Below are 10,583 nucleotides of genomic sequence, written 5' to 3'. Positions count from 1 at the left end.
CCTCTTCTGCACTCCCCACCAAGCAGCTCAGGGAAGGCAAGCCCTCTCTCCAAGTCCCCATAGCCCATAAGGACCCCAGTTTCCCAAGACTCAAAGCTGCTTTTATCCCTGACCAAGGCATACCCACCCAACTCCCCACCCCCACCCCCTACACCAGCACTGGGAGGTATAGATTTCTGGCCAGTTCTGCTCCAAGCTGTGCCTGCCTGCTTTTCTGGTTCCTCATAAAGCATGAGTGACCTGGTCAGGGTCCATGGTGGCGACTGCCTCGCCCAGTGCACCCCAGAAAAGACTGCTAGGGAGGGAAGAGGGAACAGAAGCAGAGGAGCCCTCTTCCTTCGCCTCCATCTACTCCTGACAAGTTGGCTCCTTTCCTTGCCATTCAACAGATATTTAACGTCGACTGCATGCTGGGTTTGGGGGTCCAGGGGTGTGTACACACAGCACCTGTCCTTAGGAAGCTCCGGGTGGGAATGGGAAGAAGGAATCAGGCAAGCCAACAGTTACACCCCAGGGTGATGAGCGCGGCACTGGGGGAAGGCCAGGAGACCCCTAAGCTGAGCCCCATCGGAGGTGCAAGAATAGCGGGACAAGAGGGGGTGAGCCTGTCATGACTAGACAAAAGGCCGTCTCCAGAAGCAGGGACTCTGCCAGTAGTTTGAGGGGAGGTGGGGGGATTTGCCACAGTGGAGTCGGGGCTGTGTTGGAGGCTTCAGGCAGCTGGGCGTGGGGGTGGGGGGAGACTGGCTCTCAGCAGGGTTTGCTTCTAGGAAATGGGTCTGGCTGCAGTAAGCTTGAAGGGCAGGGATCTGCCTCTTACCAGCTGTGTGCCCTGGGCAAGTGACTTCCCCCTCAGAACCCCAGCTTCTTCATCTGTAAAATGCAGAGAGCAGTTGGGACCAGCAAGATAAATATTTATGTAAGGCACCTGGAACGTAACTGGCAGGGGGGAGGGAGGACGGCTGTGAAGCTGACCTGCCACCTGACCTGGGCCTTCCAGTCTCCTTTCTTGTCCCCCAGAACATTCCTGACGGTTGTTTATCAGGGAAAGCACACGGAGAAGCTAACAAAGCGCCAGGAAGCCGCCGGGCGGGCCCGGGCTGGGAGGGAAGGAGCATGGGTACATTTTCAGGGCTCCCGGAGGTACCAGCCAGGAGAGCCCCTGCAGGGAATGGGCCAGGGGCCAGTTCCTTTCCCTGGGCTGAGACCCTCAACCTCCAGAGTTGCCTCCTGGGTTTGGGCCTACTGCCCATGCCATTCTTTTTTTTTTTTTTTTTTCTCCAGAGAGGAAGGGAGAGGGAGAGACAGAGACAGAAACGTCCATGATGAGAATCACTGATCCGGCTGCCACCCCCGCGCCCCCCACTAGGGATCGAGCCTGCAACCCGGGCATGTGCTCTTGACCAGGATGGAACCTGGGCCCTTGAGTCCGCAGGCCAAGGCTGTACCCACTGAGCCAAACCCGCTAGGGCCGCCCATGCCATTCTTGACCTGGGGGTAATGCCAGCGCTTGAGGCGGTGTGACTGGAGAGGGGACTGGTAGCACCTGGAGCCCCATCACGCGCCATCTATGTTCTTCCAGGCCCCACGGAGCTAGCTGCCCAGCGCTCATCCGCGCAGCCATGGAGGCCCTGGGTCCTGGGGGCGACCGCGTCTCCCCGGCCTCCTCCACGCGCAGCCTGGACCTGCGGCGGCTGTCGGTGCGCGCCGACTCGGCCTACAGCTCCTTTTCCGCAGCCTCGGGCGGCGCCGAGCCGCGCACCCCGTCCCCGGAGACCGACCTTCTTCCCTACCTGGACTGGGACTACGTGCGCGTGGTGTGGGGCGGCCCGGCCCCCGCCTCGGCCGCCGCCGCCCTTCGCGCCTCCCCGCAGCCCCGGCCCGCGGCCGCCGCGCGCAATGGGCTGCGCGCTCCGCAGGCCCAGGGCGGGCCGGGGCCGCTCAGCAGGCAGGACACCCCGCTGCTGTTCGCGCTGGCGGCCGAGGCGGAGGCCGCAGCGCGGGCCGCCGAGCCGCCCAGTCCGCCGGCCTCGCGGGCCGCCTACCGACAGCGGCTGCAAGGCGCTCAGCGGCGCGTCCTCCGGGAGACGTCCTTCCAGCGCAAGGAGCTCCGCATGAGTCTGCCGGCCCGCCTGCGGCCCGCGGCCCCCGGGCGCCCCCCGGCGGCGCACCCGCGCTCCGCCTCGCTCGGCCACCCGGGCGGGGAAGGGGAGTCGGCGCGCTCTGGGGCCCCCGCGCCTGGAACAGCCGGCCCGGGCCGCCTCGCCAACCAGCAGCGGCCGTGGTGCTTCTCGGAGCCAGGGAAGCTGGATGGCATGGGTCGGGGCGCTGGGATGGCTGGGGCCTGCTCCAGCTTGGGCTTCGCCAGGCCTGAGACCCAGGAATTGCAGCAGCAGGCGGTGGCAGAGTTCGAAGGTCACCAGACCAGATGGCTGAGAGGCACAGAGGACCCCGAACCCCCCTCCTTGAAGCTCGACGACGACGTCTACAGGCCTGCTCGAAGGAGTCAGAGCGCCGCGTCAGGGGAAGCTTTGGGTCCCTGGGGAGGCCCAGGAGGGGCCATGCCCATCGTCCAGGTCTGGAAGAGCAGGGCTGCAGGCTTGGGGTGGGGCACATCTGGGAGACTGAAAACTTGAGCCACATGACATCTAACCTGTTTGCCTTTCCAGGCTGTTCCTCAAGGAGCAGAACCCAGACCCTTGTTTCAGACCACACATTCCAGGTGAGAGACATGCATCACTCTTGGGAGGAGGCAGCTTTCACAGCTCTTGCCCCAGAAAAGAGAAGGCCTCCCACCTACCCTCAGTCTGAGCCTTGGGGCTCTGTATTTTGCAAACCAAATCCCCAACTGCCCCCCCATTCCCACCCCCCAACACTTTACTGTCTCTCGGGTGCAGAACCAAGAGCTTCCGTCCCGGTCACTGTGGTCAGTGCGGGTCTCTGCCTCCAGGTTCCTGACTCAGAAGGAAGCTGCAGTGGTGTGTCCCTCAGAGGGTCCCCTGAGCAGGCCCACTGACCGTGAGCTCAGGGTCCCAGAGACCCACATGGTGTGTGCCCGGCTCCCTTCCCTTCCTGATGACGAGGTCTTCCTGGAGGAAGTCCCGCTGGTCAGAATGAGAGCACCTCCAGACTGCCGTGCCCCGCCGGGGCTCCCAGCCAGGTGAGTTCTCTCTTGCTTCCAAGCAGAGTGAGACATCCCCTTTGCACACACAGCTACACAATGCCGGAGGGGCAGGGAACCCGCCCCTCGCTGAAGCCCGGGCGTCTGGGCGATGGGGTGGTGGCAGGTGGCCCTTGGAGACCACCACCGGTCTTCTGCCATAACTTTTTCTGATTCAGTGTTCCTTCCATTTCCAGTGTCCATGCCTCTGACCCACAGCATGGAGCTGGCTTGGGCCAAAGGCCTGACGGGGCTACAGTGCCCCCAGAGCACCCCCTACATGGGTGCCTAGAGACTGCAGGGACAGGGGACTGCTGGTCCACGTGCTGTCGTTCCCCTGGGACTGCAAATGGTGACGTCCCAACCGCCGACTCCACTGGACCGCTGACGACGGACTTCCCTGCAGCTGTAGAGAGTGACTCCCTCAAACCTCTCCCAGCTGGTGCCCTGGGACCTCCAGGCAGTGATACCCAAGGGCCTCCTGATGACACGGCCTTGGCTTGGGGCACTGTCGAGCCTGGTTCCAAGCCAACGTGGCCAAGTCCACGCCTGGAGCAGCTGGTTCAGGAGCTTGCCAGACTGGATCCCTCTCTGAGTGACACTCTCACATCCTATCCCAGCCCAGAGCCACCTCTGGATCTGCTGGATGGGCTGATTCCGTTGGCTGAGGTCTGGGCTGCCATGAGACCAGCCCGTGGCAGGGCTGGAGAGGAGGCTGCTGGTATTTCTGAGCCAGGGTGAGTGAGGGGCACCAGGGACTCAGGGGATTCTAAGCCCCTGCAGTCTGGGGCAGAACCACCCAGGGCGTCCCCTTACCCCCCTCCTCCCCCCCGTGCCATCTATGTAGCTCCCCCCAGGTCCTGCCAACTTCTCAGGAAGAAACAAGGCCTGAACACCTTCCCCCTCACCCTGTGTCTGACCAGCCATGTGGCCAGGGTCTGCCTGAGCCAGACAGCAGCATCCAAGCTAAGAAAGTGAGTGTGGTGGGGTTGCTGGAGGCTGGGTGGGACAAGAGACCTGAGTTAGGCCTGAGATGTCAGGAGCCTGGCCCCCCGGCTTACGTAGCCCCGCCTTCCCTGCAGGTGGAGCTGGCGGACCTCCTCCAAAAGATGCTGCGGAACCTGGAAGCGGAGCAGGAGCAGCTGCAGGGGACAGCCCAGACCTGGGCCAGGCGTGGGGCTGCGCTGGAGGCCGCGGTAGGCCAGGCCTGTGCACCCCGCGAGCTAGAGCGGTTCAACCGGTTCATGGCCGACCTGGAGCGCGTGCTTGGCCTCCTGCTGCTACTGGGCAGTCGCCTGGCTCGCGTGCGCCGCGCCCTGGCTCGAACGGGAGCACACGGGGACCCTGAGGAGCAGGTAAAGGGGTTCAGGCTGCAGGAGAGCAGGGCGGCGAAGCGCACTTGCCCCGCTCACGGTGCCCTCTCCCTGCGGCTCCAGGCCTCTCTGTTGCAGCGACTCGGGCTCCTGCAGCGGCAGCAGGAGGACGCCAGGGAGCTGAAGGAGCACGTGGCGCGGCGCGAGCGGGCCCTCCGGGAAGTGTTGGTGCGGGCACTGCCCGCCAGGGAGCTGCGCGCCTACTGCGCCCTCCTGGCCGGCAAGGCCGCTGTCTTGGCCCAGCAGCGCAGCTTGGACGAGCGGGTCCGGCTCCTTCAGGACCAACTGGATGCCGTCAGGAGCGGCCTAGGCCATCAACCCCCATCTCCCAGGCTGGCCTCTTCCCCGGGGACCCGTCCTCCGGATAAACCGCCCTTCTCCCCTCTGCTTATTTAGTTACCAGCGGTGGAGGTGGGGAGCTTTGCCCTGCCTTTCACGCACCAGGCTGGGGGTGACGCTGGTTTATTGGGCGCTTTCCCCTTGGGGTGGGGATGACCCAGGCCAGGCCCTCTCGGGATACTTCAAAGCATTGTCATGTGGCCTCACCCAAGTCTTGTGGATTATTTGGTAATTAACATATGGATTTTACAAACTGCAGTATTCCCCCTTTTTGTGATGAGAGGTGAGCTTGGTGAGGGTTGGGTAGAGGGGGAGGAGACATGTCAGAGTCTCAACGTAAGATGCAAAACAGCCGTTTATTCCTCACAATAAAAGCTGATGTGAGAAGTGTGATGCCACGGGAAGCATAGTTTGGGGGAAGGATCTTGTTTACTGGTTACAGACAGCCCCTTACCTGACGAGCAGAAGAGGGGATTGTCGGAGGATATCCGTGAGGTCTGAGAATCAGGAAGACGAGAACCAGGTTTGAAAACAGGAGGGACCGGTAAACCCTAACTGTTCTGGCAACGGCATCACTACCAAAGCCAAGGCCTGATTGCCTGAGTCGAGGTCTCCTTTGCTGGCTTTACCCAAGCCCCCAACCTCAGCAGTGCAAGTGGGGTACTGCCTCCCTTCAATGCATATGGATAAAGTCCCCAGTGTTTTCCAATGGGTTCAACTGTTTGGCTGCCTAAGGACCCTGACAAATGCCCAGTACACTTGGAAATGTGGGGACATTCATTCTAAGAGCTTTCTTCCTCTTCCAATTATGTCATCAAAGTTGACTTCATCCCACTCTCCTAAGGAGACTCCACTGGGTCCGCCAGGCTTGAGGAGGGCAGTTGGGGGTGGGAGCAGAAGGTGGGGCATGGGGGACCTGTGAGGGCTGAGGACCTGGGGAGGCAGCTCATCTGTGAGCTAGAGACGCTGACTTGGGGGGTGGGCTGGGGTTGGAGGGGCTGAAACAGGACAGGCACGCTCCTCCATTTGTGCATCGGCCCAGTGTGCCCAGAATCAATGTTAAGTTCTCAAATACACCTGTGAAAACCTGCTTTCGCATTTGTGGCTGCAAACTGCAGGGAGATTCCGGACATGGTTCATGCAAACGCGCAGTGTATTTTTTGGGAGTTGGGCGCATGAAAAAGCGTGTGTATTTAAAGCCACTGACCCCAAAGCGAGAAACCGCTGCTTCTGGGCTTGTTTTCCGATGCCTATTGTCACCAAGTGCAACCGGGTGGGAATTTTAAATGGCGGCATTCATAGCAAAAGCCTTCGTGATAACAGTGGTGCTATTGAGCACGGAACAAAGCTCACATTGTGCCTCTTTATGAAAAACATATGGGGCTCCTGCAGAGGCAGTTGCGGTCCTAACATTATGCTTTGAACACTGCGGAGCCCCGGCTCCAAGGTCCTCAGCCTCGCAGGGCAGCTGGCTTCTAGACACGTCCTGGATGGAATCTCCTTATTTCTGTCTTCTGCCCTGTACAGGCCCCACTGCGTTAGCCCATTGTGACAGCCTTAGAAACACACTCAAAGGGTCCGTTAGACCAGTGGAAATGGTGTATTTCAGAGAAAGCACTCCCAGGCCGGAATGGCCGGAACGGGCCTGGGGAGCAGCGTCTGCCCTTGTCCAGTGAAATTGCACTTTGTTCTGTGTTGCGGTTCCCCATGGGGAAGTACAAGGCTTCTCTGCTTTTCCCTCCAGATCGGGGGAGCCACCAACTGCGCCCGTCCTTTCCTGTCGTCCCTGTCTCCCTCCTGCCCCAGTCATCCTCCCGCCCACGCCGTATTCTTGCAGAGGGCAAGGATGAGCTCGCCCCACTAGTAGGTGTTCCGTGTTGGCACCACAAACCAAGACTTGAAGGACCAGGAGCCGGGTGGACGTCACCTCCAGGACGCTGCCAGCAGAGGGCACTGTTCTCCTTACGATGGAAGCTGCTACCCCCACTGGACCCCCTGCAGCCTCCCAGCTACCAGGCCCTCTGGGCGAGCCACGGGGGCGCCGCGTCCCTGCTGGGCCCGGAGGCTGCGGTTAGGCCTTTCTGCTTCCGTCGGAAAGCAATGCTGGCCAGGCAGCCCTTGGGAAGCCTGTCTCTCTTTCCTCAGTTGTTGGTTAATGAGAAGTGAAGAGGAGGGAAGCCAGGGGTGTTGATCTCGAGTATCGATATAAAAAAATAGCCTTCCTTAGTCCCCCAGCGTGGAACAGGGTCTCCTGGGTCTCTGTGGGGGCTTCTGGCCCCACCCCTTGACGTCGCCCGCGCCCCACCCTTCCCCCCAGTCTCGCCCCCGCCTCCGCCCCCGCTGCCCGCGGTGGTGCCTCCCGGCTCTGCCCGGCCGCCTGCGGCTGGGATTGTTGCTGAGCAACAGGCGGCCCAGCGACCGCCTCCCCGGCTCGCCTCCCCCCGCCCCCGCTGCTGCTCCTAAGATGGATGCAATGAGTGTACTTTTACCTTCAGGCTGCAGCTGGGGAACGGAACAGGGAAGCAATGTTCGCGTGCCCCAGAGCGGCGCCAATCTGCCTTGCACAGCCGGCTCCGCACGCCATGTACCTCCGCGAGCGGCTGGCGAAAACCTCGGGGATCCTCGCTTGTAAATCACAAGTTTAAGAGGGAATTTAGATCAATTGTGGTTGAGAACCGCAGAGAGGGGAGGTGAATGGGGAGTGTGGGGGTGGTGGGAGGCAACTGCTATAAAGCAACCTTCGCTACGACCCTGCGGTGTTGTTATCACAACAGGTGCTTACCTGATGTCTTTGAAATGTCAATCTCCCTCCCTCCCTCCCTCCTCCTCCCTTCTCCCTTCCCTGTAGTCACACCTGAGACTACTTCTGCTTCAAGGTTCAAGTCCAGAGGTGTGGCAGTTGTGGAATGGTGAGGCCAGGGCAGAGGTTGAAGGCAAAAAGCTACCTGGAGAGGAATAGAGTTTGTGTATTTATGCAAACATTTTAAAAGGTCAAATAATTTATTAAAGGAAAAGGCCCAAGCGAGGGGAGAATGCATGTCCTGGGGTTCCTGGAAAGGGGACCTGGCCCTGAGCGGCTCTGCCTAGGACCCAGCTGGAGTGTGCTGGGGGGTGGGGGTGGGGGGTCTTTAACAGCACGAGTCCAGGTGACTATGAGGGAACATTTATTAAAGCTGGAGACAGTAAGACAAGAAAGGGCTTAACACAGAAGCAACAGGAGAGCCTAGGCTGGGCTGCCTTAGCTCTCTGGGAAGTCAGAGAAAAGGGGGCCTTGGGGACGGGTTCAGGGGACTAGCCTGGGAGGAGCTGCCACTGCCCATTGCTCCCCTGGTTGCAAGCCTCATGGGGTTCTTTAGATTAGCATGCCTGTGGGGGGAGAAGATGGAAAAGGGAGGGGGGTGCACAGGCTGGGTCCTTTGTGTTGAGGGTCTTTATCTCACTCTGCTTGTGGGAATCTTAGGGGAGGCCTCAGGGGAGGGTCTCAACAGAATAGTCATCAGCTTTCCAGGTGTGTTCTTTCAGGGTCAGGATCTCCACTGCTTGGTCTGGGCCCCAGGGCAGGGGGTCTTGCGTCAATGCAGCTGGTCCTGAGGCAGCCCCCCGAGTCACTTGTCTGGTTTTGCTGCTCTTTGGGGCCTGGAGCTGAAATACAACTGATGCCTAGATGTTATCTTTAAGGAGGAGAAGGTCTGGGGGGTTGGGGGGGGGGGGTGTCTAAACCACAGGACCAGCAATATGCTAGTGGTGGAAATGTTACCCTGAGGGTGAGGTTCTTGTTTTCCCCGTTTTGCCCCTTGCTAGGCACCCAGGGCTTTCTGCCCTGGTGACCTGTACCTGGCCCATTGTCCTTGCTCTGCTCATGTCTAACTGCCTATAACACTAGGTGTGCCTAGCTTTATGACGGTGTGTTGAGGGCTGAATGACAACTGTCTAGTTCTGGAAGGTGGGGGTAGGGATTCTAGAGGAATATGAATTAAGAAAGACATTGTTATGTCTCTTAATTAAATCAATATTACTTATCGGGTATGGAATAAGTTCCCTTTTCTGGAATACATTTTTTCTTGCAAAACCCATTGGTATTTACTTATTTTTGTTAATTCTAACCAGAGGATTTATTTTCCCTATTGATTTTTAGAAAGAGTGGAAGGGAGGGAAAGAGTAGGGGTGGGGGAGAGAGAGAGAGAGAGAGAGAAGCATTGATGTGAGAAAAACATATCGATTGGTTGCCTCCAGCATATGCCCTGACCAGGGTTGGGGACAAACCTGCAACCCAGGTATGTGCCCTTGACCGGGAATCGAACCCCGAGACCCTCCATTTTTCGGGCTGACACTCTAACCACTAAGCAAAGCTGGCCAGGGCTTGATTGTCCTTTATGCATACAATCACTAACATGGTAAACAATGGTGATCATGTGAAGCACAGCCACCAATCAGAGCTATTTGGGAGTGCAGCTAGATACCCCTGTGGGGCCAGCTTAGCACCCCTGGTAATATTTCAGGTTGGTTTGTAGTTCCCAAAGAACTCTACCTACTCATTTCCTATGCTTCTCCCACTATAGCCTGTAGGGTAGGTATTGCCAGTCTTATGTCCCACAGAAAAGGGACATGGAGCTTGGAAAATTGGGTGACTTTCCTAAGGTCACTAAATGGGTAAAGAGCTGAGATTGAGACCACCTTGCTTTTCTGCAACAGGATATTGTGATGGGAAAAGCACAGGATGCCATCCCACTGATACTTTATCTCGCTGTGGGGCCTGAACAAGCCCCTTACAATTTCTCTAGGCTTCAGTTTCCTCACTTTAAAATCAGCATACCAATAGGACAGACCTTTCAGGTTGTAGTTAGTATCTGCAAAGTGTTTAGAACTGTCCCTGGCACGTAATAAACACAGGTCTTAGGTGTATTACCCACACCCTGGTCTCCATTAGTTAAGTGAGACATGCTCAAAGACAACCTCCAACCTTCTATAAGACAAATAAAAAACTTTATTAAAAAGCTTGCTCTGGATGTGACTCTCATGCATCTACATCAACAATTCTCCCTATCAAAAGGAGTGGCTCTCTTCCCTGTGGTCATTCTAACCAGCTAAATTGCCTTAACTTATAAACAATTACTTTTGTGTGTCAGTTGGAAATACCCTTCCACAAGTGTACCTCCTTGCTAGGCAATATATGGTTCGTGAAAACTTCCCATAGGCACATCAAACCATAATTTCCTAGTGATTTACCTTATAATGTCAGAAAGTGTTGTCCTACAAGGAAAAAGCAGTCGTTTCTAACACCTGAGTTTTAGGCTTAGTGATCCTAAACTCTTGTCAAATGTTTTACCTCACTTATTTTTATTTCTTTATTTTTAAATGTATTTTTATTGATTTCAGAGAGGAAGGGAGAAAGAGAGAAAAAATAGACATCAGTGATGAGAGAGAATCATTGATTGGCTGCCTCCTGCATGCCCCCCTACTGGATATCAAGCCCGCAACCTGGGCATGTGCCCTTGACCAGAATCGAACCTGGGACCCTTCAGTCCGCAGGCCGATGCTCTATTCACTGAGCCAAACCGGCTAGGGCTGTTTTACCTCATTTAGAAAGATTGCAGCACACTCTTTTGAAACATGAAGATTCTTCTGGCAGTTTGAGTAACCCTCCTCTAATTTAAGTGTGCAATAGACATTAGTTATTATTATTACTACCCTACTGGTTTAGACTTTGATCT

At 57.3% G+C, this 10,583-nt stretch overlaps 1 protein-coding gene across 3 annotated transcripts; it reads left to right on the top strand.

Moving 5' to 3' along the window:
- Nucleotides 1-1,622: 1,622 nt before the first annotated feature.
- On the top strand, nucleotides 1,623-5,296 carry SHROOM1 (shroom family member 1). Of its 3 annotated transcripts, none has more exons than XM_054716994.1 (7): nucleotides 1,623-2,576; nucleotides 2,670-2,722; nucleotides 2,951-3,160; nucleotides 3,358-3,897; nucleotides 4,008-4,134; nucleotides 4,243-4,515; nucleotides 4,612-5,296. In XM_054716994.1, exons 1-7 carry the CDS (start codon nucleotides 1,623-1,625, stop codon nucleotides 4,927-4,929), a joined length of 2,475 nt encoding a protein of 824 aa, XP_054572969.1. In that variant the 3' UTR covers nucleotides 4,930-5,296. The 3 variants fall into 3 exon arrangements, with proteins under 3 accessions (XP_054572969.1, XP_028000823.2, XP_054572970.1); XM_028145022.2 differs by having other exon boundaries at nucleotides 4,597-5,296; XM_054716995.1 differs by lacking the exon at nucleotides 2,951-3,160 and having other exon boundaries at nucleotides 4,597-5,296.
- Nucleotides 5,297-10,583: the final 5,287 nt, after the last annotated feature.

The sequence above is a fragment of the Eptesicus fuscus genome, chromosome 6 (assembly GCF_027574615.1).
Source record: "Eptesicus fuscus isolate TK198812 chromosome 6, DD_ASM_mEF_20220401, whole genome shotgun sequence".
NCBI lineage: Eukaryota > Metazoa > Chordata > Mammalia > Chiroptera > Vespertilionidae > Eptesicus > Eptesicus fuscus.
The sequence above is the reverse complement of the archived record's forward strand: the minus strand, read 5'-3'. Positions and strand labels throughout refer to the sequence as shown.

What these genes read in the sequence shown, in the direction of transcription:
- SHROOM1 (XM_028145022.2), top strand. Translation starts at nt 1,623, where the DNA reads ATGGAGGCCCTGGGTCCTGGGGGCGACCGCGTCTCCCCGGCCTCCTCC. An exon ending in TTTCAGACCACACATTCCAG is followed by an intron (nt 2,723 to 2,950) that starts GTGAGAGACATG and finishes CTCTGCCTCCAG; the next exon opens with GTTCCTGACTCAGAAGGAAG. An exon ending in CCGCCGGGGCTCCCAGCCAG is followed by an intron (nt 3,161 to 3,357) that starts GTGAGTTCTCTC and finishes TTCCATTTCCAG; the next exon opens with TGTCCATGCCTCTGACCCAC.